Genomic DNA, 27,691 nt, shown 5'->3' on the forward strand with positions numbered 1-27,691 from the left:
CCAACCTTATATCTTCTAATAAATGATTCCAAGCTAATGGAAACTACAGTCTTTTAGACACCTAATATAGGCTAATGTGGTTAACAGGATGTTGGCCCTGGAATCCCCCAGCCCTCCTCTTCTGTTGGGCACCTATTGTATAGGTTTTCATTCCAACTAACAACAATGTAGATATACACACATTCTGATGCCCCTGCCGACAGATTCAGTAACGCAGCTTGGAATATGTTCTTGAGAGTAGCACTGCTAACCCACACACAACAGGAGACACCAAAAGGAAGTAATGCAATGAAATGTAGAAGGTATCAATATCACTTACATCAAAAGTTGTACTGTAGCTAGTCCAAATTATTACTATGTCCAGTGGGCCCTTCCATCCCTCGCAAGTCACAAAAACCTGTCCTTTGATGCATACTCCAGGTGACAAGCAGTGTAAATTATATTCATTGGCTGAGTCTAAATCAGAATGGTACCAATGGTGGCCAAGTCTCAGGCAGCATAGTAACTGTAGTCACTTAAAAAGGTGATATAATACTACTAAATGTAAATTTATAGGTAATATAGATGAATGTGTTTGTCTTAAGATAGCCCACGTTCCTTAGGGTTACAATTAAGAAATGAAGACATCATCGCCATGTGATATTCCAGAGTTCAAGTCCAGTAGAGAATGTAGAGAAGTAGAAAGAACAAAATTATGTAGAACTAATTTTGATGTTCTCGTTCATTAGATCCATAATCGAGATACGAAGCGTATGAGACATCCTAGTCCACAGTCTGGTGAGTCATTCTGCATCAGCGGCCCATAGCATTTTGTTTGTGTGACAAGTGTGTGAAGAGAGAAAGTCCTGCACCACCTGACCATGTGTCGAAGTGTGGAAGAAAAACACACACGCACACGCACACACACACACAAAGTCACAACCAGCTTGTGGAAAAAGGTAATGCTAAACCCACACACGCAAAATACAGTGCCATACACACCTTCAGAAAAGTCCAAGTCAGAAAGCCTCCAGCAACCTCCCAGTCAGCTGTGTGTTACATGAGTGGAAATCCCTCTCCCTTTCTCTGTTTTATACCTCTCTCCCTCTGCTGCCTAGCCCTACCTAACTTTGGCTTTTACTCTCAACATTTGACTGTGTGTGTGTGTGTGTGTGTGTGTGTGTGTGTGTGTGTGTGCCTGCGTAGCCATAGATGCACACCACACACAAATGCAAAATTGTGGAGAGGAGAGAGAGAGGAAGAGAACTCTTTCATTGCAGCAGGAATATATTATGAACCAAACAAAAGGACCCTGGTTTATTGTTTATGAATTACCAGTCTCCCAAAGCCAACAAAGCCTGCCTCTATTTTCATAGAAAAGAAACTCCATTTTCATTTCAGCCGCAATTTCATTACCAAAGCAAAGAAAAATAAATAAAAAACGCTCCTCGGGTCGAAGCATCCCAGAGGTATTCATTCCGCCTCGTCTCTTGCTCATTCAGTGCCGTTGAAAAGGTTTCTTTATTGCTTGCCTTTCAGGGCTGGTTTTATAAGTAAACTGTCAACAAAAAAGAACAGAAAATATATTGCTTGGCTATTTTGTACAATAACAGAGCCCAGGCCCAAGTATCCTGTGTTCTTTTGTGCCCCGGCCGCCCCTACCCCTCTTAGCTTTTGTCCACCCTTTGTCACTGCACTCTTCTAATAAAGGGGGAAATTCTAGGGGCTGGAAATGTATGGAGCTTTGTACATTCATACTGTACATACAGACAGACAGAAGGTGCAGTGCAACAAGGAAAGTAATAGAGAGAGAGCGAGAGGAGTATGTGCGCGTCGCTGTATGTATATGGGAATGGGTATGTACATGTGTGTGAAGGTAGATTGATCCAACGTTCAGATAATAGACACCCAACGAATGGCACAATGACAATAACCCAATAGTGTCATTTGTCATTCACTTCAATCGGACTGTTGGTGTGTGTGTGCTCTCCATAATCCAGGTCCCTATAGGAGAGTTATACAGAGCTAACTCACATAAAAGCATCAAAATCCTTTGGATAACATGTGCACATTACCAGCTCAGTGATCTTATGATTAGTGTCCACCCTGAGATTTGGGCGTATATCAAAGACTGTAAAAATTGTAATCACTGCAGTGCCTCCCTGCTTGGCACATTGCAGTATCGATAGTTTTACTGGAGTAAAAAACATGCGAGTACTTCTTCAATCACAGTTATGGTTGTGTGCCAAGCCCGTCAGAATTTCATGTTCTCCTCACTGAGGCTTGCAGCACAAGGGTGGCCACTGCCACAGCAATGTCTGTGAGCCTTTTAAAATAGCCTTTGATAACATTTTTCTCTTCAACCTCGCTCGGCTGTGTGAAACCTGCCCTGTAACATACAGTAGGTTCAGAAGAAAATGAAAAAAATCTATATAGCCTACTTTGTTGACCCATCACCCCTGCTCTAGCCTGCGGCCCACCCCCCATTTTTTCCTCCTCCACACCTTCCTTCCATAATTCTTCCCCGAAAATAGCCGATCTACAAGCTCACAATGCATCGCAACACGTTGTAAGCTGCCATTTTCGGAGAGGACTTTCCCAAAATAGTGAAGCTATGTGGGTCATGTGGTTGCTTAACTTGCTTGAAGCGTCCAAAGAACAAAAGTCATTGAGATGCAACGTGATGTGTATTTATTTCACATCCACATTGAGTTAAGAGACAGGTGAAATAAATAAGAGGGGGAGATGTAATCATCATAATCTTTATCTGACACTACACAGGAAGTTTCATCAGTCAAGTTCATTTAAATAATTAAACAGGCCAATTAGCTGAAATGCCGGACACAGTAAGTGTATAGTCTTTTCTTCCATCATCACTTAGTGCATTCAGGAGAAAACAAAGAAGCATAACATCAGACAGGTCAGCAAATAAGAGCTATGTTTTCTCTATTCCAAGGCATGTGTGCTGATAATCTTTTGAAATACCAGCGTTTGCTTTTATACTGTACAAATAAAATGTGATCACAACCTGTAGAAAATCAAACATAAAAAAAATCTATGCAAACATAATTACAAATATAAAAACACAGTTCAAACCTGAATGTTAAAATGTTCAAAATCATAGAGGGATGAGGGGGGGGGATTTGACAGTGATTGTGTGGATTTTGGTCTTTTCACAATATAATTGGGGAATGTGCATCAACATGAGCAAGAATACATATTTTCCACAGGGTTCTTGATTCTGGCTTCCATTTTCCATTTGCTTTCATGTAATATATTCGATCAACATCAAGGGCTCCTGACAAGAAGCTCCTGGACATTTCCTCCTGTCCAGATTTTCTTTGCAGGTGAACGTGACAAGTGCCACAGAGTTCACTTTTGATCTTTAAAGCAAAATCTCTCTGAACAGCAAATAATCCTCAAGACAAACACAGCCATAGCCATAGTGAGGGATGTTGACAACTAGTGTCACCCTCAGACACAATACATTTAGAAACATTATCAACATTGTGGACCTGGAAACAAGAGAGTACAATGGCTTTTCTAATAGATAAACTTATAATCTACATGATCTCGATGTATTACCGTACTGTAAATCGCTCAAAGTAAGTAAGGAGAGCAAGAAAACACCACAAACGGTTTATTACGGACTATCAAGAGAATTTCCTAACTCGATTTTTGGACAGATAAAGCACCAGGGGACACCCTGGTGACTCTTTCACCTGTTATGAGACACAAGGCCATTCTGAATTATTGCCACAATGGGGACATCTTACTCTTTCAAACAGTAAGCCAAGGATCAATGTTAAAGGGTTGGCAGCAAAAAGTATTGTTTCTCGTCTCAAACTGAGAAGCATGTTTAAAATGTCAACGGAGCACTTCCATACACTGACAGCATCGTCCCTGTCGTTTACTACTTGGTTGTTCTAATGCTTGGATAGTGGTTTCTATGAGAAGTCCCACTTGGAAGGTAGGTAATGCGACTTCAGCACGATAAGGCCATTTCTCTATATATCATGACGGAATGGTTATCCTTGAAATCGGAATGCTCCCGAGCCGAGGTTTGCAATGACTGATTTGCTCACCTCCACATGATCGTCCTCATCAACCTCCAACCGATGAGGTCTGTCTGGCCACAGACTTTTGAGTTATTGCAAGAAATTATGGTACGTGAAATCCAGCATGGAAAAGTATCAAGCCTTCACCCTTGAAACAAAAGACAGTCCCTCAAATGAAATTGCCAGAAGCATGTTGTGGCTGATGGACAAGATGAAACAAAGGAACCTCGGTTACCCGCTTTGCCGCAGACTGCAGACAGAGCAGAATACACGGCAGTGAATGTAGGTACAGTAAATGCTGGAAAACCATCTTCACTGTAGATTTCAAATATCAACAAGCAACCAGTATTATAGTTAAGCTAGTTAGTTATGCAATTATACAATACAATAATGTATCTGGGGTCATGAAAGTGCCACGACATTTTCACTAGCACTGAGGCTATGGGATACTGTATTGATTAGCCAGTTAATGAATTAATAAATAATTCACGAATTAAATTTAAAAAACACTTATTCAATAAATCAAATGCATAGAAGACATTGTACCAGCCGTTTCTAAATGCTACTGAATTTGATTTCATGTAAAAGTCTCACCTGCTGAGTGCTGACAAAACAAGATGTTGTCAATATGGCGGATCTTTCCATGATCCCCATCGCTGCGGGAAGTGACATCGATCACGGCTAGTGGTGCGTATACTTTCACAGCTTTGTGGTCAGTTGGCAATGGCTTCAGTTGTTGGCTGGTGTTTCCATTTTGGTCCCCCGAAGTCAGTTTGCAGGTTCAAAGGTCAGAGGCCAGTGTCCGTTCAACGGTATGTGTGGTCATTAATAAAAAGGTTAGATTTGGTCTCGTCTTTGTTTTCAGAATGTTCTGCACGTCACTCTCTCTCAAGGCCTATTCATTTATACTTCAGATTTAGGTGATGAGGTGATCATCACCTGAAACTGGAGTGCACCTCTTTCACTCTCGCATGAACTTTCTGTTCATGCCTCCATTTCTCTTAACTCTCTCTCTCTCAGAGGTTGGTCTCATCCCAGGAGGGGTCATTCATGCTCTTCAGAACTCTCCTGATCATCCTCTCCAACTCCTTCCTCGCCCTCTGCTCTTCTTCCAATGTCCTCCTCATCCTCTTGTTGTCCTGGGAGCAGGGATTAAAGCAAAAAAAAGAGAAAGATCTCTGAGCTGAAATATGAATATATGAACACAACCAATAAGAGGAAGTGGGCGAGGTCGAGGGCACGCATCCATGGGCTCTCTCAAGCAGAAACGATGAGACCCGGAAGCAGCGGGACAAAAATCTGATATCTCCATAATCATTTTGAGTTGTCTTTGTTGGGTTGTGTTTACATTTGCGCTGTGGCACAGCTTCAATATGTCATGAGTCTCGCGTTGATCCCGCCTCTAGCGGCCGCATATCGCTCTGGACAGAATTGGTCCGGTGTACATCGTCTCTGCCCGAGAGACTCCCTTCTGGTCAGAATGCAAATGTTGACCAGCAAGGGGAGTGGTTCCACCAGGCTATCCGTCGTCGTCCTCACTAACCAACCTCTGACAATAATCAATGGCTGTGTAAATATATAATAATCTATAATAACACTTTCACTTTCATCTCCTGCTCCAGTATTTTACACTCGTCTTTCATTGATCATTACAGTACCTTCAAACTGTCACAAAAACAAATATAAGAAACATGTTCTGCAGCAAAGCTGAGGTCGGCTGCAGATCCCTTTTGGTGTTTTAACTAAGCATTATGTTACACTTTAGCTATTAGAAAATAGCAGATCTACAAGCGCATACATAGGCTACGAGCTTGTAGGTCTGCTATTTTAGAAAAATCGTGAAATTGCGGCACAAATCTTTGAATATTGAGCAAAAACAAAGCCACGCAATACCTGTTTGAGTTCCAGCAGCTCGTCCTTCAGACTGTAGACAGTGTCCACCAGGCTCCTGTGTGGGGAAGAGAAACCACTCTGCCTTCAATCTCCAGTTCCACACAACGATAACGGCCCGTTGTGCTTTCTCACACAGCACAAATAATACAGGAATTAATAAATGAATCAACAAATAATTACGAACTTAACAGGTGATTGTGCAGAAATCTATTGCTTACACACACACACACACACACACACACACACACACACACACACACACCTCTCCTCCACCACGGTCTGTCCGTTGCTCCTGATCTCCTCCACGATGATCTTCTCCTCTTCAGGGAACAGCATGTGCACGTCCTTCCTGCTCGACCCTGCAGGGGGCGCACGAAGGAACCCGTACAGGTCAAGGCGTTATGCGAGGTACGTCACAATGGCATGCGCTCAACCAGGACACCGCTGTCCATTTGTTAACCACCAAGAGATTCGGCATGGAGGGGGGGGAAAAGGAGGGCGCCTAGTATAGATCCCTGGGGGACATCGATCAATGACGCAAACATCAGTAGCATTACAAAGTTGTACACAAAAATAACAACTACAGTACCAATGTTCCTCTCTCTATTTCCCATTCCCAAGTGTGTCGTCTTATGTGTAACGCCCAGTACTGCTATTTTCAGCAATGGGACCATATCTTTTGGGGCGGGTAGATCTTGTTCAGCTAGTCATTTTGAAAGTAGCTCTACAATATGCACACACACACACACCAGTTGGATTGCACTATACCACGTGTGTGAACACACGTTTGGCTTTGCACGTACGGCACGCACTCACACACGTGTGCATCATGAGGGTATACTACATGTTAGACAGAGGGATCCATGCACTTTCACAAGTACACACTGTGCTTACAGGGGAACATCTTTGTGTATGTCACGAGTCACGACACGCACACAAAGATGTCTGAACACACAGCAGCAGGTCACAGTCAAAAATAGCCTATCTAAAAGCTCACTGTACGCTGTGAGCTTGTAGATCAGCTATTTTCGTGGCGATGCAAAATGTGGCTTTTCACACCACGGAGCCATTATTAACCCATTTAGACCAGAGGCCGATTAAAAAAAAACGTTATGTTTCTATGGGAGTGGTCCTCAACCTTTTCCATGTCAATGACCCCAATCTGAAAATATGTAGTTCTAGGGACCCCCCAGAAGCAAAGATTTGGGTTAAAAATGTGCGCCACAGTTTTTTCAAAAATAGCAGAACTACAAGCTCCGAAGCTCTAGATCTTCTATTTTCCAATAGCTAAAGTATAGCATATTGCTTAAAACACCAAAAGGGGTACACACTACACAGCACACAGTACACTACTGGTCGGAGGGAGGGAGGGATTGGGACTTGCGGGTCGGGGACTGTGATGCCTTACGAGAAACAGAGGCGGTCCTGGAACTATGGGCGTTCCAGATACTGTCATAATCCGAGTCTTCGGATTGGTCTGAACACGTGGGCGGGTTGCTGGAGTAGCCAGCGGCGGTGGCGGCGTCCAAGGGGACAGTGAGATGGGCGTCGGCTAGCACGTGGTTGTGCATGAGGTCCGTCCCCAGCCAGGCTGCGAGCCAATGAGCAACGAGGAATGGGGCGGAGCAAAATAATAATAATAACCAAAATCCATTTTGAATGGGCGGTGGGTGGGGTTTCGGGACAGACCATAATGTGCAGGTTTGGTTGGGGGTGAACAGCAGTTTACAGGGGTTTACAAACAGATGGAGGGTGGTGTGGGTCAAACCAATTTGGATTGGATAAGGGGGTGTTGGGGGGGGGGGGAGTTGTGTTGGGACCGAGTTAGTTGGGCGTGCAAGATGATGATGATGATGAGGGGCGACCAAACAAAATGGTGTCGGGAGAGAGGTCAGTGAAATAAATAAATAAACAGTTTGACACGAATGTATTCGAAAAACAGAGAGGTGGAGACAATGTGAAGGAGGATTTAAAAAGTTTAAAAAGCAGGAAAAAAGGAGCCAAATGAATAAAGGAATGAATGGATGGATGGATTAGGAGGAGGGAAAACAAAGGGGACATAATTACAGAGAAGAGAGGGAGACAGAAAACACTGTTAGTGCAGAGAAAAACAATGGTTGTTAGCATTACACTAGCTACAGTAGCACCATGTTAGAGACAGAGGGCTGTATTTTGCGTGTCTTAAGTACCAGGTCTTATTCCCTGACCTGACCTGGAGGCGTGATCAATGCTCTTTGGCCACTCAGAATAGCCAAATGGCATTGATCACGCCTCCAGGTCTTTAGTTTACTCAAGTTAGGGAATAAGACCTGGTACTTAAGACACGCAAAATACAGCCCAGAGAGAGAGTGTGTGTGTGTGTGTGTGTGTGTGTGTGCGCGCGCGTGCGTGTGTGTGGGTTCATGCATGTGTACGAGTGTGCACTCACTGGAGTTAAGTGTCTGCCGCGTCTTAGCACTGGTGCAGTAGGCCTCGATCACCTTGAGAATCTGAGCATCCTCCTCCAGAGCAGCTGTACCTGGGGAGAACGATGGAGCACGTATGGGATGAGAGGGACAAAGTGTGTTGTTGTGTTGCATTAGTGACGTGTGTATCAACATAAGCCGTCTAATTGTCATCCCTGCTGTCCCTGTTGCTAACGGAACTTTGGTTGAGCAAAATCAAGATTTTTTAAGCTGCATTTCATTTTCGTTTGAGAATTGCCATGACGGGAAATTGATTCCAATTTGTAAGGCTTTGTAATGCGCACATGATTAACTTTTCACCTTACTTAAATCATCCAAAAACAAAATGATTGTGATGCACTTTAAGTTTCCCCTCTGCTCTGAATTTGCTCAAATATAAGCAAGCATGCGCAGTGCGCTCCGACTCACTGTATACACACCCGTCGGTGTAGCATTTGTTTTCTTAGCACTCCATGTACCCGACCTCATACCATTGGTTGAGTAGAGTTCATGCCACTTACTTTCATAGATATAAAAAAAGAATAGATGCCTCACTGGTCGCTGCAGTTCATTGGAGCGACATGTCTAACAATGAAGGCAGGAAGTCAAGCGGAAGTGCAGTGCTGGAGGCTTTTTTTTTTTTTAACAAATCTTTATAACAGTCATGACAATACATTACAATACGAAACAAGACAAACACAACAAACACAAACAACAAAGTTATTAATACAACATCAGAGCCAGGGGGGGATTACTAACAGAAAACATTAAAGAGTGAACACAAAGCAACAGTTCTCCGCAGCTTTCTTATTTAGAAGTGCTGAAGGCATGCTGCGCCGCCGCCCGAGTGACGTCACTGCATGCGGCTCCTCCATGTCTCTCGCTGTCACTCAAGTGACTACTGGCCAATCACAGCGCGTCTTTTCCGGGGACTTATGTTACGCACGCGGAATCGCTCATTGAAGGCAAATGCTTTGCAAGGAATGTCGGGAAAAATTGTGCCTTCAATTGTGACACGCGCCTCAGAGCCAGAAAGGGCGACTACGTTTATATGTCTATGCTTACTTTGACCTCACATTTTTCAAGTCACTCTGTATGAATAACATTGTAGACTGTGTGAGTGTGTGTGTGTGTGTGTGTGTGTGTGTGTGTGTGTGTGTGTGTGTGGTACATACTCTTCCTCACAGAGAAGTCTTCCTCTGAGGGCTTCCTCTCCGGTTTTCTCTTTGGAAGCAGCTTCTTCATGTTCTTCGGACTCTTACTCATATCCTATACACAGGGAGACAGGACTCACAGTGCGTGTGCATGTGTGTACGCGTGTGTGTACGCGTGTGTGTGTGCGCGTAATCTGCAGGTGCAGTGTATGCTCTGCGTGTAATTGATTTGTGGATTGCGAAGTTGTGAATTGCATTGTTGTTTGTGCGAGGACATGTACTCTAAAGCCTCCCGTGCAACTTTGAATTATTGTGCAATTGAAATGGCCAAAGGGATGCAAAATACTCTGCTGGACGGCCTATGGCTGAGCAAAAGCGTATTTGGACTTGTGTAGAGCAAAGCTTGGGGAGCAGGAAGGGAATATTTATTTGTCCACACTTTAACACAAATTTAGGACAATTGGAGACTATCTACTGTACTTGAAGCCTAGCGTCCCTATTCTGGGGGCAAATAGTCAGCAAAAATAGTAGATCTACAAGCTCAGCATGCGTCACATTAACGCACCGCGGGGGACTCCAATCAACAAGGCATAGGGTTTAAATGTTTAAGTACTTGAGACTTACAGCCATCCGTAAACTAAAACACCTGCCTCGCTGATCCCATCGTCTTCTCCTCCTGTACCGTCGCTTTCTGTATGGTGCCATCTGTTTTTTTTGGTTTTTTTCATAATGCTTAAGTCAGCAATAAGATAAAATGTTTCAAGATAACTCATTTAGCCAACAAACTTATTCGTATTCCCCGCCAACCTAGTAGTGATAATGACACCTCATCCCTGACCTGCAAAGAACTCACAATCAAATGTGACCCACATCTATCCATGTCCTTTTTTTAATGGTCTTATAGCTGGCTCACCTTTTACATGAAAACTGGTAACTTAGTCAATTCTACGACTCTAGAGTGGTTGTTATTTGACATTTTTCGGTTGATTTGTATTTAATCTATAACAATTGATTTGAGCAAATATTACAGTATCGTGCATCACTATCACTTGGGTTCCTTCCCAGCAAAAGGACTGTTTGATTAAATTCACACACATTTCATCCTTCCATCATTCACATGCGTTGCCGTCGTACCTCCTTGAAGCAGAGGGCGGCAGAGGGCCGGAGCGGGGGCGCGGGCCTCAGACAGCTCAGGCTCCAGGGTTTCGGGGTGCTGGGGGGCTCCAGGGGTTGGCTCCACACGGGGTTAGCGCCGGCGCCGCCTGGGGTCGCGCTGAAGGAGGACGGGTGGGGGAGGGTGTGGTAGAACGACCCCCCACTGACCCCGCGCTGAGATTCGGAATGTCTGTAGGGGGTGGCTGGGTGGGAGGGTAGCTGGGTGGGGTGGGGAGGAAGAGACACGAAAGGGAGACGGGAGGAGAGACCGGATAGTTGGGAGAAATGAAGGGAGGGTTGAAATCCATATTAACTGATGTTACGGTTTGAAAAACATAATGGTTACCCGATGGTTCTGACTGACTGACACGGACTGACCGCATAATTGTTGAGTTGAGTGTTGGTGCACAAGTGGAGTGTACTCACTGTGTTGCACACAGACTGGTGTTTAGGTGCATGCGTGGCTGTAGTGTGTGTGTGTTTGGTGAGAAGGTCCAGCCAATCCTGGAGGTCCTGCTGAGTACTGCAAACCACCTGTGTCCGCTCACCTTGACCACCTGCAGAAAACACACGCACATGCATGCACGCACACACACACACACACACACACATTGCATGACAACAAGCAAGCAAATCACCAGTTATCTCCACTATTAGTTTGTAGCCGAATGCCTCTCTGTTGAGGTGAGAAGACAGTTGCTAAACACAGAAGCGTACCAGATATCTCAAAGGCATTCTTCATGTTCTCTCCGTCCTCCAGTCTGGAGATGAGCATTCCAGACAGAGGAAGTCTCCCCTGTAGGGGGACAAACAGAAGCATGCATGGACGGTGTCAGGGGCGCTGTAGTAGCCTTTTCATAAATTATATTTGTACTTAGGCTGTCGTAATTCATAATTCATAGGTTATAATAGATTGCTCCTTCCCAGCTCCTCCCACCCCTCACTGGGGGGAAAATTCCGGGAAAATGGGCAAGCGTCAGGGACACAGAAAGATGGACAGTGTGTGTGTGTGTGTGTGTGTGTGTGTGTGTGTGTGTGTGTGTGTGTGTGTGTGTGTGTGTGTGTGTGTGTGTGTGTGTGTGTACCTGATAGATGAATCCACTCATCCTGGAGCTGGCCGAGATCATGAGCAGCGTGTGAGAGAAGAGGAGGAGGTATCGCTCACTCCTCTCCTGGAGAGACACAAACACCTCAGAATAAGTTTGTTCCTCTTCTAATTTGTTTTACCATCGACCTAATAGAGATCTGCTAATAATTAGATCTGCTTGCTCAGGGGATACATTGAATATTGAGCATCAAGCCAAAATTTGTGACCTTTGACACGAACCAAATGTCTCAATAGACGAGCAGGGAGACAAAATACAACAACGCCAATTGCATAAGAAAATTACATTTCATTCATTAAAATGTTGGATAGCTCCGCTTTAAGTAAAAGTTACCCTCCACTGCATAACAAATACTTATTACAGTAAAAGCCACGTCCAGCTCTTAATTTATCATTATTTTCAGTTGACAATAGAGTAAGCATATAGAGTGAAATATAAATTAGCATACATAGTGTAACAGTGTGCATAGCATAATAAGAGTGGTCTACCGGACAGCTCTGTGTGTGAACACTGGTCTGGGACATGTGGAGAACAGGGCCCAGGTTTCTGATGTCATCGCCCTCCCAGTTTCTGATTGGCTCGGTGAGGATCTGCAGCTCCAGTTCCTTCCTCTTCCTCACTTCCTGGCACTGAGCCTGGAGACGAGCAACATAATAATAATAAAACAAACATATACAGTTAACTGTGGACACAAAAACGCTACCCGCCTCGTCTGATGTCTCTGCGACAGTAAAATAACATTTATAATAAGTGGCATGTTTTGTTTTTTTTTATATATTGGACAAAGTCAAAGACTCTTTTCTAGTGATTGAGACTTGTGAGACAGTTGTATGTGTGCCTACAAGAGAGAAAGAAAGGGAGAGAGAGAAAGAGAGAGAGAGAGAGAGAGAGAGAGAGAGAGAGAAAGAGCAGTTACTGTCCCAACATGGCCAATGATGTGCGTTTCTTACAGCAAGGCTTTTGAAGGCTGTCATCGAGGCGTGTAGGTCTGTCCTGTCAGGGTGATGGTCCTGTGATGAGATGAGACATTAGAAACATGCAGAAAACATCCCAATGTCCCTAGAAACTTCACCTGCAAAACCATCGATTTTCATGATACCTGAGGTGCATTTAGACAAGCATAAAAGTTTACTCATTGACCGTCAAAGACTTAATTAACGAGTTTTTCGTGAAATCCCATGGTCGCCAAAAATGCCTTTAACGTGTTTTGGGGCATTTTGTTAATTCATAATCGTCTCACTAATATTTTACCGTAAAGCGGGGCTCCCGGTCGCTAGGCAATGCTCAGCTAGCTGTGTTTTGCCCTCAAGATGTACAATGCTATGAGATCTTTACCTCAGTTTTTCTCGGGAATTGCGGCTCAGATTGAGGTGGATTGAACAACGCGCCGATGTTTAGGAGCTCAATACTAAATCGTCACTACCGCGCATATAAAATATGATCGCTTCGGAAGAGGTATATGATGGCGTTAGCGGACAGCGCCGGAGGAGGAGGTTTGGGTTTGAGTTCAAGTATTCAACTTTTCAGCAAACAGTGCAGTCGTACCACTGCGAGACTGCAGACTCGTCTGCAGAGTCATGCAGACGGACATTAGACTCAAGGATCAAAGTCAGCTGGAATCCAATTCCACCCCATCGTTCATTATTTGAGTCAAAACTCAGTAGTGGAGTTCTTGCTTGGCATCTAAAAAAAACTACACTTCCCAAAGTGCAACACAAAATGGCTGCTGCTCATTAAGAGCACCTGAAGACTAGACTAGTACACTTCATCTTGAGAGAATAAGGTATTTCCTGAGAAAAAGGGAGAGACAGTTTGATAAGGTTTGGCTGCCCCTTGTCCATTACCTGAGTAGAAACGATTAATAGACAGGATACCATTGATATGGTTGACTGTACGCCATTTTCTTTTCAGATGTTTTCCATGAGCTTTCTATCATCTTATTATATAGTATGCAGTGTCACTGAGCAGTATGGGTGGGAGGGTTAAGGGATTTCTTTATCTTTTTTGTCTTTATTTTTAATTTTTTAATTTTGTTTCATAAAAGTATTTCATATCATAATGTTTGTAATAATGTATAATCTGTTCAATAAAAACATATTTGACAAAAAAAAAGTGCACCTGAAGACTTTAAAAGGCCACACAAACAAACAGAAACGAGAGAGAGAAGAAGCTTTAAGTTCTTTCAGTAGTCAAGTTCAACCCCAAAGACGCCAACGGTTTACAACTGTAAAGTTCTTTCCTAGTTCACTCCAAAGGACAAGGAAACTGAGTTGTGTCCTTGGACACAACTCAGTTTCCTTGTCCTTTTGACTCAACAGACAGACAGACAGACAGACCTCCATGTGTCTCTCCAGCTCCTTCAGCAGGGTGGGGTAACGGTCCAGTCGGGTGAACGGTTTACTGAGACCAGTGGTCAGAGTCAGGATACCTGGACTGGACGCCCCCTTGGATTCCATGTACTCCCCCAGGTACTCACTGCAACACATAATGCACACACGCACACTTGTAGATCTGCAATTTGCGCTTGATGTTTAGCTACTATGACATGTCCAGAATAGGGCGGGATGCTAGGGTTCATTCAAGTGGTTAGGTTAAGTCAAGTGTTACCTGTGTTGGGTGAGCACGCTAACAGCTGAGGGGTGGTTCGAGCAGTACGCCACGTACAGACTCTTCATCTGTGGCATGAGACCCAGGAAGAAGCCACCAATTCGCTGCTGGAACTCTGAGAGTCTACACACCAACACACGCACACATTTCATTTACAAGTTATTTATGTCCACATACACTAAGCGATACAATACAAGGACACAAATAATTACAAGGTACTGGAAAAACGTCTGCAAATCTTGGACAAAGGGTTCATATTCCATGGTGACTGTCTCACAAATCTTTGGGTCCACTAGTGTTGCTCGATTGAGCAACACTAGAGGTCACTGTATCCCACAACATCTGCCTATACAGTCTTAAGCTCCAATGCAACTAGTGAGTTGTGCATAATAGGCTTGTTTGTTTCTATTGTTAGCTGAACAGGATGTAAACTGGGAGTAGTCCATAGAGATGGTTTTGCCTGTGGAATTAGTAAGGCCACAACACTTCCCAATATTTAGTTTTTTTTACTTATCCATGATAGGTTTGCCAAACATGAATTATCTTTTTCAGCAATGCCCTGCTTTGTGGGTTCACACTGGACACAGAAATGCTGCAAGTTCCTGTGAAGTGAAACTCTCGCCCCGAAGGAGCCTGGCTTGTTTTCACACATTTCTCGTGTTTGAGCAGTGTTGTTTTTGTCGACTAAAACCAAGACGAAAAAAGCTCGTCGACTACCTTTTTCCACTAACGAAAACACAAAATGCAAACTAAATGAAAACGAAGCTATGACGACTAAAACTGAGACAAAATATATTGACAATTTCGCTGACGAATATAAACTAGACTAAAATGTTAGGAAGGGACTAGTGGACAAGAGATCCAGTATAAGTCATTTTACACTAGGTTGCATGCTGAAAATAGAAGATCTACAAGCTCACAACGCGTCAAATCTTATATGTAGTCGACTAAAACTAGACTAACACTAAAACATTCCAGGTGACTAAAATGTGACTAAAACTAAATGAAAACTATTCAAGAGACTGACTGACTAAAACTAAAATAGAAATGTGCTGCCAAAAACAACACTGGAGCAGCTTGCTACTGCATCACAACACTTGCATTTGTAAAAGGTGTTTCAACTGTCAAACACATCCCTGTATTTTGGTGTTAAGCATTATGTCATACTTAAGCTATTGAAAAATAGCAGATCTACAAGCTCGTAGGTCTGCTATTTTTGAAAAATCGTGAAAATGTGGCACGTTCCGGGTTAACAGGAAACGAAAAACAAAAAGAATGAGAAAGGGGAAAAAAACAGAGCGGATGCGAACTGACTTGGTACGTTCCTCCAAGGACTGAACCAATATCTGCTGGAAGGTGGAGATCTCTTCCAGGTTCCCCTGAATATGAGTGATTTCTGCACTGCTCAGCCTAGAGGAGAGGAGAGGAGAGGAGAGGAGAGGAGAGGAGAGGAGAGGAGAGGGAGAGGGAGAAGAGAGGTTTTATGATGGAATCTCTGTCAGACAGACACACATAATGCAGTATTATGCATAGACATATATAAAGGCTAGATGGCTCAAGGCGGAGTCTCTGACGTAGTTCACCCGGAGGCCATCTTGCTGAGGGGCTACAGTACACTACAGTATGATCTATGGCAGCTCAAACAAAAATAGTCATAACTCCCACAAATCTTGACAGATTTACAAACTGGTTGGTTTATTACAAACGTTATCAACGTGGCTATGATTCCGGATGCTTATCTGCTTAATGTTATCTTTTGAACGTCATATAAAAGCATATAAGTATGTGGACGTCTCTAACATTTATAGCAAACCGAACCATTTGAAAATCGGTTGTAAATTGAGAAAGTTATGGTTATTTAAAAGTACATGCCCCACAAGGTTATGCTGCCCCGAAGTAAGATGGCCGCCACATAATGACGTCGCTCTCCATGGGCCAGCAGCGCGGGCGACTCATCTAGCTTTCTTATATACATCTATGGTATTATGCACACATACATATTCACAAACGCATGCATTCACGTCAGTCAGACCCATCACAATTATTACATAATCGCCTAAGCAATTATCTGAGATAATCCTAATTGGGTTTTTTTTACACAATCGTCATGATCATTACCATGTTAAAATGTATTTTCAAACATTAAAAAATATTGAAAATAGCAGATCTACAAGCGGTGCGACACGTTTTGAGCAGCTTGATCTAAGTCCACTATTCATGTTTTTACTTTACTTGTTACAAAATGTTGAAATAATGAATTGCATTTTTATAGCACTTTTCCAAGTGCTTTACAATGGTTCATTCATTCATACATTGGGAGGTGAAGCGGCGAACAGTCGCCGCCAGCGTCCCCACTTCCCACATTCACGGTGGCGAGCTCACACCGACCGACTCATTGGAGGCAATGTAGGGTTCAGTGTCTTGCCCAAGGACACTTCAACATGTGGACAGGAGGAGGAGCCGGGATTCGACCCGCCGACCCAGGGATCATTGGACGACCTGCTCTACCTCCTGAGCCACAGCCGCCCAACGGTGACTAATGGTGACATCCCTACTTGTCAGTGGGATGAAGGGAGCGCAGATATGACGCCAGGAGACTCTGGAGTTCTCGTGAATATTCACTCTCGGTTTCCAAGATGTTTTGCAGGACCTAAAACGGATACAAAATAAATGTCATCAAAGTACCAGTTCCAGTTCTGCTGAATATATCTGTAAGCTAAGAATGTACATATAGTTAAATAACTGATACAAAAAATGATGGAATTCCCAATCAAAATTAATAGCTTAAATGTCTCCACTTGAATGATTTAAAAGATACATTTCTATAAAGACCAGAAAGATGTTTTAGATTAAGCCTTATATTTTGATCTATTTTCAGAAAGGTGCTCTTTTCAATGCCCCACAATAGTCCATCTTCATAAATAAATATAAAGAATGCTAATAGTTCACAGAAGGACACGGAATTAGGTCAACACTTCTATCCACTTAACTACCAATACTAGTTGTATTTATGTTTTATAGTTTTTTGGCAGCATTAGAGAGAAAAGGACATGTCAGAAGTCCTTTCATCTGTTCATCTGTGTGTGTGTGTGTGTGTGTGTGTGTGTGTGTGTGTGTGTGTGTGTGTGTCTGCATGTCTGTCTGTCTGTCTGTAGGTATTACAGTACAATCAGTGAAGGCACAGCATAATTGGGACAGTGTGGTGGCTTGTTGCATTATTGAAATGCCACTGTGAAACACACCACACACACACCACCAGCAGACTACCCTCTGGCGAGGTTGGCCCAGAAATCAGTGAAATGGAAGAAACAGCCTACATTACTTACAGTACACACACACACACAGACAGACAAATGTCACACATTTGATCGTTTGCACACAGCTGCCGGGTCATTATCTGGGTTGGATTTGAACCAGACGGCCCAATTAATTCTGTGTTCGTTTTGCTTCAATACTAAATTTACTAGGCTAAGCTAAATTAGCATCGACTTCAACCTACACCTTTTCGGGTCGTTTTTGACGTAGTAGTCTCGACTGTATGCATCTATCCGTGTTATGTTATACTTTAGCTATTGAAAAATAGCAGATCTACAAGCTCATGGCACGGCACCGAGTGCCCCGCTAGATATGCTATTCTTGAAGCTTCATGAAAATGTGGCGCAAATCTTTGAATATACTGTATATTATTTCAGAGTGAACGCTTTTAACTAAAATCTTTGCTTTGAGGTCCCTGGAACGGGTCGACGGCCAATTACATATCATTTTTGGGGTACTTGACATGAAAAAGGTTGAGCACCACTGATATAGAAACGTAGAAAACTGTCAGGATTCAGAAGACTTTTTTTTTATTTCGACGTCAGGCCTAAATGTGTTTAAAAGGACCAAAATAAACCACTACTAGTACTGGACGGACCACACCCACCCACACACACACACACACCCACACCCACACCCACACACGCATGCACAAAATCCTCACCACATTGTAGTAGGTCTTACTGATGATGGTGTTGTCAAAACCTTTCGGGGGACTTTTCACTCCATTGGGTGATACAGGCTGGTCTGCGTTGAGGAAAAAGGCAGAACAGAATATCAGACATGCGTTGTGCATACAGTACATGACCATCATGTGTTTATGGACGCCGCTGGGCAGAAACCTTGTACAGTATAACCAAAACACCGCTACGTGAAATAACGTGAGCTCCCATGGATACAATGTAATTATTATTATTGAGTCACAAGCTTGTAAATACTTTTCATTGGTTAAGCATTTATAAAAACCCAGAAACAGACTTGACCACTTTTAACTCGTCATCCCCATTGTGGGCATGTCAGTCACTGTATAATACGACAAAGTATAAAATATGGCTCAAGTGGTTAAAATAGATATAGCATTACTTTATGGACAAACATAGATGTAGCATTAGTTTATGAAAAAACGTGAAAAAGCTTAAATATGGAAATACAAGGTTTTGTCTAAGTAGCATAAGCCTTGACGAGCCATGAGGCCCATAGGGACAGGAGCCTATCTCCTGTTTCTGTAGCATGAGGCAGCTTGATGTACAAGTACACCCCCTGGACATGACGCTAGTATGTCGCAGGGACTTACCCTCCAATCCAACCCTTGGTGCTGAGTGCCACTGAGCTGGTATAAAGTCAAAACACGGTATATCTGTACTGTACAGTTACATACACAACAGTATCCCATTTTATAGATTTCACAGAAGTGCAGAAACAGCCACTGATGTATATCGTAGTTTCCGTTTCGTTAATAATTCTTTCCCAGAGGCAGCAGTATGGCAAAATGGTATGTTTCATCTTGTCCCAGTGCAGCCATAAAAGTGAATGATCATCTCTTCCCATCAACATGAAAAGGCCAGGAATGCTCCGAGTCCGACTCGCTCTTATTAAACAACATTTCATAACGGCAGTATGCCAGTGATAATACAGTACGGCAGCAGTGGAACTTTTAAACGAAAGCATACTCCTCCATGATGCCTCGCTGCCCTTACATTACATTACAGTACATTTTGAACATGGACAGACACTAATGAGCCATGCACGTTGTCAAATTCTTCAGGGTCCTTTACGGAGATTGAATGTAAAGCAATGACGACAAGAGTTATCGAGGAATGATGAGGACACGAGGAAGGCAGAGTGTTTTCAAGATGACAGGATCTCATAATCAAAAATGAAACGTTCAACCAAGTAAACCCTATATGCTTCGTAGACTGTGGTCCCCCAAGGGGTCTATTCTTGGTTCCCTCATTTTCTTCCCTTGAATCTACACCAAATGTCTTCACAAAACGTAGCTGACCAACGGCTGTTGCGAGCTTGTAGATCTAGCACCTACTGTAGATGTTTGCCTATTCTTGCATGCCCAGAGTAGGTTGGTTAGGTAACAATGAAGTTTGAGCGACTTACAGTCAGATAAAAGCACCATATACATTTGATGTATTATTATAATTATCATGTTAGTGGCTAAACCCAGTCTCCACAATTATTTAATGAAAGACAGTAGGCTAAGAGAAAATGTTTAGGCTATGCATGTGTGGTCCTAAAGGTGAGTGTGTTAAGTATGCCTGGTTTGCCTGGTGATGGGTGGTGATCCACCTGAACTGAAGCTGCACCCACAGCTAAAAATGACGCAGAAAAACTTGTCCACGCATTTGTTACCTCAAGGCTGGACTACTGCAACTCGCTATTATCAGGCTGCCCAGGCAAGTCTCTGAAAAGCCTACAGTTAGTTCAAAATGCTGCGGCGCGTGTGTTGACAGGTACCAGAAGAAGAGACCATATCACTCCTTCACTGGCCTCCCTACACTGGCTCCCGGTCAAATACAGAATAGAGTTCAAAATTCTTCTTCTCACCTACAAAGCTCTCAATGGTCAGGCACCACAATATCTCAAGGATCTCATTGATCCCTACAAACCAAATAGAACACCAGTGCGTCTACAGTATGCAAAAATGCTTACTGTCCTAAAAATATCAAAAGTTACAATAGGAGGCAGGGCGTTTAGGTCCCAGGCACCTCAGCTGTGGAACCTTCTCCCGGCTTCAGTCCGTGGGGCTGACACGCTGCTCTGCACATTCAAGACTAGGTTGAAAACCTTTCTCTACGACAAAGCCTATAGCTAGACTTGTCTCCGGGTCTAGCTGGATACCATAGTCGTACATTGTTGTGTGGGTTTGTCTCCCAGCAGTACTTGTAATATACACTATATAGGCTCCAGTAAGGCCTGCCACTAATCCAACATCCGGGGAATCTCTCCCCGGAGTCTCTTTTCGTCCTCCCCGTCGCAGTTCTGTGGACCTCTAATATTAACCCCCAACTGACTGCCGAGTGTGACCGTGGATCAGGCCTCTTCATGGAGCCCACCAGAAGTGTGACCTTGACCCGGCCTCGCAGAGCTCGACCTGGACCAGATGTGGACGAGACCGAGAGGCAGATGGCCACCCACCCTAGAGTCGGGTTCTGCCTGACGTTTCTTCCTAAAGGGGAGTTTTTCGTTACCATTGTCGCAATATTGCTTGCTCTGGGTGTATCTTTGTTGGTTGTAAAGTGTCTTGAGACAACTTGTTGTGATTTGACACTATAATAAAATTTAATTGAAATTGAATTGAATTATGATAAAGGAAGGGTTAGGGTAGGGGCTGATAGTGTGATGTCTGTTTATTTCATTGGCCTGTTTGACTTCAGCCTCCAGGAAGAAACTTACAAGTTAATACACCATTGCACATAAAAACGACTCCAGGGTGTCTAATGAAGTAATGTCACCTCATAGACACATGAAAAACTGGAAAAATACAAAAATTGTGGCACTCCCATCTTTAAGAACCATTGGTGTACTGTAGTCTCACAGGAATGCATGGCAGTGCAGCAGTTCATTAACTGGTGGGCGTGTCCAAAGCGTGATTTTAACAAATACTGTACACATTTTGGAAAAAGTTCTTCCTCCTTATATTATAACAATACCTGATGATCATGTTTTAGGGTGGAAAAAAATCGTGGCACTCCATCTTTAAAGTGGAGTTTGAGAGGGTTCCAGAGGGGTCCCCCAGCTGGCAGCTAAACGACATATGATATAGGAACCAAATGAACCCATACAGATCTGTAACTCAAAAGATTTACGGGAGTCTTGGGCCTAAATGCATGTCAAGCTGGGGGTCTCTACACTAGTTGTTTTCTGTCCCTAGCCAGGGGGCTAAAGAGTTCTTGCTTGCTCCCCCCCCCCACCCCCCCCCCCAACTCTGCTTCCCGTCTTTGTCTTTACGTGGAGCTTCCTTCCTCCGTTCCTTCCTCCCATCATCCCACCAGCAACACGTACGGCCACACAGGGTTTCACAAACACATGTGGGGCAGCCCGTCTACCAATTATATGACTTACAGTACAGTAGGGATAGCGTAACTGATAATTAAATAGGGCCACACTACACAGCTACTGTACCATCTGCTGAATAGGACAAAGCACTATACCCAAGGAGACACAGAACTATGTGCCGTAGGAAATAAGCGCATTAACCCATTTAGACCCGAGGACGATTCTACAAATGTCTTCTAAATCCTAACAGTTTTCAACAGGTTTCTATATCAGTCGTTCTTAAACATTTTCATGTCAAGGACCCCCAAAAATATATGTATTTGGCTGCCGAACCCCATCTGAGAATATGTTATACCAGGGACCCCCCAGAAGCAAAGAATTTAGTTAAAAACGTTCTCTCTGAAAGAATATATATTCAAAGATTCGCAACACATTTTCACAATTAAAAAAAAATAGCAGACCTACAAGCTCATAGCGCGGCACTATGAGTTTGTAGATCTGCGTAGTATAATGCTTTAAACACCAAAAAGGGTCCCCACCCAGAATGGGTTAATGTGAACATATACAGTAAACAAACTCGCAGTGGTGGGTCAAAGAGTACAAATAAAAACAGTTAAATTAACCACTTAAACCCTATAAACTTAGTTGACTGGCGTTTCCAGGGCCAGTCCTTTTTCCCCCTCAATACCAAATCTCTTGGGTGTTTGAAGATCGGTTTATAGATCAGCCATTAGAATGGGGAAGCTAAGGTTCACATATACACATTAAAAGTGCATTACAAATAAAATGTTGCACTCTCTCATAAACTACACACATAAAAACTGTTAATATACTGCAGCTTGCAGTAGAAACAAAACTGTGCGCAACATCTTGAGTTTAAATTAGGACTGGGCAATTATCCAAAAAGACTTCCATTTGGAACCAATAACTGCTCATGTAGGTTAGCCGAATAATCGCGATACTGATACTTGTTTTTATTTATTTTTTAAATGTATAGTTTTCTTATATATCAAGGAAAAACATAACAATTCTATAATCGACTAAAGCCATTAGTCTGATAAATCATTTAAGCCTCATATTATACTGTAAAATAAATGCCGATCTACAAGCTCACAACGCACCGCAACGCACTAGTGAGATTGAAAATCTTCCATTTTCGTCATCGTTTAAAGAATCGCTCAGCAATTGCAATCCACGACAAATGTTTTGAAATAATAACCGTAATAATGGATTTTGAAGTTGCGTCGCCCCATGCAGCCGTGCATGCCTGGCCAAGAGAGATTGTATAGATTGTTATGCCCTGCCTGCCGTGTTCATGAAAACAAATCGTCTGGAGCATACAAAGTGAGTTGCGAGCCCCTACTTTTGTTTGTCAATGGTATCCGTTTAACAGTTTGGCTCAGCACCAAGACCGGAGGATGTGCGTTACATTATCCTATGCTGAGAGAGGAACAGTGCGACACCTTACCGCTGCCTTTCACCTCCCGCACGTAGTTGCTAGGGAACCAGCCCGTGTTGCCGTTGATCGAGCCCTCCCACCAGCCCCCCTCCTCCTGCCGGCTCACGCTGATGATGTCACCCTTGTCGAAGGAGAGCTCGTCCTCGTTGGTCTGCTGGAAGGGGAAGCGTGCCCTCACCAGGATGTGGCCACGCCCGCTGCCTTCTGACATGTCCTACACAGGGAGACAGGAGAGGAGAGGGACACATCATCATCAGCCTTCTGACATGTCCTACACAGGGAGACAGACAGAGAGGAGAGGGACACATCATCAGCCTTCTGACATGTCCTACACAGGGAGACAGACGGAGAGGAGAGGGACACATCATCATCATCAGCCTTCTGACATGTCCTACACAGGGAGACAGACGGAGAGGAGAGGGACACATCATCAGCCTTCTGACATGTCCTACACAGGGAGACAGACGGAGAGGAGAGGGACACATCATCAGCCTTCTGACATGTCCTACACAGGGAGACAGGAGAGGAGAGGGACACATCATCAGCCTTCTGACATGTCCTACACAGGGAGACAGACGGAGAGGAGAGGGACACATCATCATCATCCTTCTGACATGTCCTACACAGGGAGACAGACGGAGAGGAGAGGGACACATCATCAGCCTTCTGACATGTCCTACACAGGGAGACAGGAGAGGAGAGGGACACATCATCAGCCTTCTGACATGTCCTACACAGGGAGACAGACGGAGAGGAGAGGGACACATCATTATCATCAGCCTTCTGACATGTCCTACACAGGGAGACAGACGGAGAGGAGAGGGACACATCATCAGCCTTCTGACATGTCCTACACAGGGAGACAGACGGAGAGGAGAGGGACACATCATCATCATCATCATCATTTTTAGACCGCGGTCGAGATCATGGATTTCACAATGCCACGCTAGACTTTACAGTCCTTCATTGCCAGCCCCAGTTCCTGCTTACTGATGCATGTGTCCCTAGCGATGACATCATCAGGGAACGACAGTTTTCTACCTCTGGTCTGCTTTGATGCAGGATTCCAGAGATATAACCTCAGATATAACCTCATGATCAGCTCTGTATAGTAGTGGCCAGCAAACTGTGTTCTTCTGGATCGGACTAGTGAAGAAACACGGGGAAGGTTGCCGTATATTAGAGAATTCTTCCAAGAGAGAGATTTTGCGCTCTCATTAGAAGGCAGGTGTAAGTGCCATCCAGCCGTTTCCAAGGGTCCATGTCTCGGAGCCATAGAGTAGAATCGGCTCGACGGTCGTCCTAAATATTTTTACTCTGCACTTTTAAACAGAGACACACAGATGGAGACTACTGTCTAAATGTACGATGTAGCATTGAAGTGTAATTTTGTTTCTGCCTCTTGGCCAGTTCCCACTTGCAAAATAGACGCAGTCTCAATATGTTTTTACTGGTTAAATAAAGGTTTTAAAAAAAGTTACTTTCTACCACTGACTGTACGGCAGTGCTTCTGGAACACTGTCATGTCGGGAGGAGTCGGAGGACCCTCAATTAGTCCATTGTAAAGTCTGTTTTTGAGGGGCGCCAAGCCCCTCCTATGTCCAGCTTTTAGTGTGTGTCCACACACTTTGTCCTACACAAACATCAAATTCCCTTTGGACAATTTTACGTCAGTGTACATTTTACTTCATCATAGTAAAATTACGTCAAATGTTACGCCATAGTGGAAACACAAACTTTGCGTAATACAAACACTGACGACGAAGGTAAGGACGCAAATTGTGATTGGCCGAAATGAGATGATAATGTACGATAAGAGCGCCCCTTACTTCACACGGGTGTGATTTTTGAAGAGACGATGTACAAAACAGGGTTAAAGTAATTTTACTTATATTTCTTTATATATTTTAATAATAATAACTTTGTTGCAGGCCCCCTTCATTTCACATAAATTTGCTTTGGTAAACGTAGTTTTCCCATGGCAATAAAGCCACTTTGAATTGAACTGAATTGAAAGAGAGGGGATGGGGGTGCAGAATAGATGAAAGAACAGAGGATGAGAAGATGAAACAAATTAATGATGAGACAGACAGGGGGAGGTGGAAAGTGAGAGGGGATAAAAATAGAAGAGGCCAGAGAAGGAATAATGGATGGAGAAGAAAGGGAGGCAGGACGCAAGGGAGCAGGACAGGGAGACAGAGTCCGAGGGAGGCAGGACACAGGGGAGCGGTCGTCTTCTCTGGAGGAGAGTGGGGGGGGAGTCACGTGGTTTTGACCAGACAAGCTTGCTCTCTGCTCGCTCCATGGGGACGAGGAGGGCAGGAGACGGCAATGGAGCAGCTGGTCAGGGAGGGTGACATTTTTCACTGCACTGTGACAAGTGTTGGGCGGGAGCGGAGCATAGACATAGAAAGGTAGACGTCTCATTTTCCCCGGCCCGCTGTAATTCATTGGAGCGACATGTATCGCACTGGGGGGGGGTTTCCTTGGCACCGACGCGGAAGCATATGCCCCCAGAGCTGAAGGAGCCGTTTACCTTTTTTTATGTCTATGGGCGGGAGGAGTAGGACAGTACATCACAAAGGCTGTGCAAATAGATCACACATCACATGCCCCTAAAGAATATTTAATTTAAATAGATTAAAAACTATTTTTGGCATCTGCCACTTGAATTAAAGGTGACTTGATTGATCGACATCAAAAAGGGCCTATCAGCCCACATCCACAATGAGATCTTTTATTTTCAAGAGTGTTGCTATGCACAAACGTGGTAGCATTACTAATGAAATACAAGAAAAAAAACATACCTATTTCATTTCTCCCCCCTCTATTTCCCATTCCAAGTGCATTTGTCTTATATGCCATTCTTGCCGTCTTATATTTCCACCAAATTCGATTTGGTCAAAAATGGTCTAAACCTCAGACCAAATGCTTGGCTACGGTGTGTGTGTGTGTGTGTGTGTGTGTGTGTGTGTAGTACCAGCATTCAAATCCGAGGAGGGTAAAAAATGTCTGGCTTTCTTTGGCCCCTTGGTCGCGGAACGACCTTCAGTCCAGACTAAAATTGGCTTTGAAAGTTCCTCTGAGAAGTTTCAAAGGGATCATCTTTGATGTACAGTCCATCACCTGCACATATATATATATATATACAGGGCTGCCATATTTCAGAAAATGTCAAGAGTGAGACTCTATAGTGTCTTAATGCGTTCGACGCCGTCCGAAGAGCAGCAGCGAAAATATTTTTTAAATGTGGATTTTAATGTGGATTTGTCCCGTTTTAACGTTGATATTTAACCTTAACATTGATGTCTTCACCTCCATGCCAGCTGCTCTCCCTGCACTGACAGCCTCCTCATGCTTAAAGTAGAAATGAAAAAGATATCTATCTATCTATCTATCTATCTATATGCTCAGACCCGCAGCCAGCCAGCAGGCCACACACATAGTGCTCAGACCCAGCCAGCCACACACATAGCTCCGTAAGGGAGTGGTCAGTGGTTGCACCACTCAAAAAATCTTCAAAAACTGAAGAGGCTACTGGAGATTGGATAACCTGATTTGGACATGATCTGATGGAGGACAATGTCACTATGACAGAAAGAGAAGATGGGTCTGGCCAGTGGCCACATTCATTCACCCCATAATCTCAGTGGAAATTGGGGAATATGTTGTGAAATAAAAAGTCAGAAAACTGGAATGTGGGAAAATGCCTTATTTTTACATTTTCTTAGTTCAAACACATCTGTGGGCTCTCTCTCTGAACAGAAACAAGTCGCGATGCGCCCCCCCCCCCCCCCCCCCTTCACTTCACTTCACACACACACACACACACACACACACGACTTTGTCCCTATAATGTGCACGCACGGGCTACTGGCACCGTTCCACTTCACTTCCTCATATCACGCAAGAGACGCCAAACACCTAACTTGTTGTAACTTGTGGGGTCTATATTGTCTTCCATGAAAAATGGCGATTTGGTCCACTGTTTACCCTCCTACTGCATATGCTGCATGAGATCTCATGCAGATCGGCTATTTTACCGTTTGTGAGGAGTGGACGCACACATGAGCGCGCGTTATTACGCGGCGGAGCCGCGGAGAAAATTGTTATTTATAATGCGTGTGAAATGGCATGTGTGGCGTGGTGCGTGGTAAAGGGTTAAATTGCGTGACTGTCACGCTCAAAGGGTGAGACATGGCAGCCCTGTTATATATATATGTACAGTACTAGCCTTTGTTCATGCCTATATATTTATTATCTCCATTTATATTTTGTACTTTGTGTATTTGCCCTGCCACTAAGATTAGCACTTTGGTGATTTGTTGGATTTATTTCATAGGTACTTTGAGGTGTATCATGGATGTTTTATTTGCCGTTCTATAATGTGACATGTACGATGTTGTTTTAAAGTGTAATTGCATTTCTGCCTCTTGGCCAGTTCCCACTTGTAAAAGAGACGCAGTCTCAACTCTCAATATGTTTTTACTGGTAAACCCCTGCTCTACATCCT

The 27,691-nt window shown here is 43.7% G+C and overlaps 1 protein-coding gene across 3 annotated transcripts in view; it reads right to left on the reverse strand.

The window, feature by feature from the left end:
• Positions 1-2,727: 2,727 nt before the first annotated feature.
• Positions 2,728-27,691, reverse strand: part of LOC308311398 (rho guanine nucleotide exchange factor 7-like) — a 36,439-nt gene continuing 11,475 nt past the window's right edge. The window contains exons 5-22 of one of the 3 annotated variants that reach the window (XR_013963652.1): positions 23,188-23,392; positions 18,376-18,458; positions 16,952-17,046; positions 15,711-15,806; positions 14,397-14,519; positions 14,126-14,264; positions 12,740-12,799; positions 12,278-12,424; positions 11,769-11,855; positions 11,401-11,479; positions 11,110-11,240; positions 10,663-10,902; positions 9,550-9,643; positions 8,359-8,448; positions 6,193-6,289; positions 5,931-5,985; positions 4,632-5,176; positions 2,728-4,352 (exon numbers count right to left, since the gene is read on the reverse strand). Coding sequence is in view for 2 of the 3 variants with exons in the window: in XM_080758083.1 (XP_080614209.1) it covers positions 5,054-5,176; positions 5,931-5,985; positions 6,193-6,289; positions 8,359-8,448; positions 9,550-9,643; positions 10,663-10,902; positions 11,110-11,240; positions 11,401-11,479; positions 11,769-11,855; positions 12,278-12,424; positions 12,740-12,799; positions 14,126-14,264; positions 14,397-14,519; positions 15,711-15,806; positions 16,952-17,046; positions 18,376-18,458; positions 23,188-23,392 (1,944 nt within the window). In the remaining variant the exon portion in view is untranslated. Of the gene's footprint in view, positions 5,177-5,930; positions 5,986-6,192; positions 6,290-8,358; positions 8,449-9,549; positions 9,644-10,662; positions 10,903-11,109; positions 11,241-11,400; positions 11,480-11,768; positions 11,856-12,277; positions 12,425-12,739; positions 12,800-14,125; positions 14,265-14,396; positions 14,520-15,710; positions 15,807-16,951; positions 17,047-18,375; positions 18,459-23,187; positions 23,393-27,691 lie in introns of all 3 variants that reach the window. The other 2 variants (XM_080758084.1, XM_080758083.1) reach the window with 2 other exon arrangements.

The sequence above is a fragment of the Protomyctophum bolini genome, assembly GCF_963924005.1.
Source record: "Protomyctophum bolini genome assembly, chromosome: 24".
Classification (NCBI taxonomy): Eukaryota; Metazoa; Chordata; class Actinopteri; order Myctophiformes; family Myctophidae; genus Protomyctophum; species Protomyctophum bolini.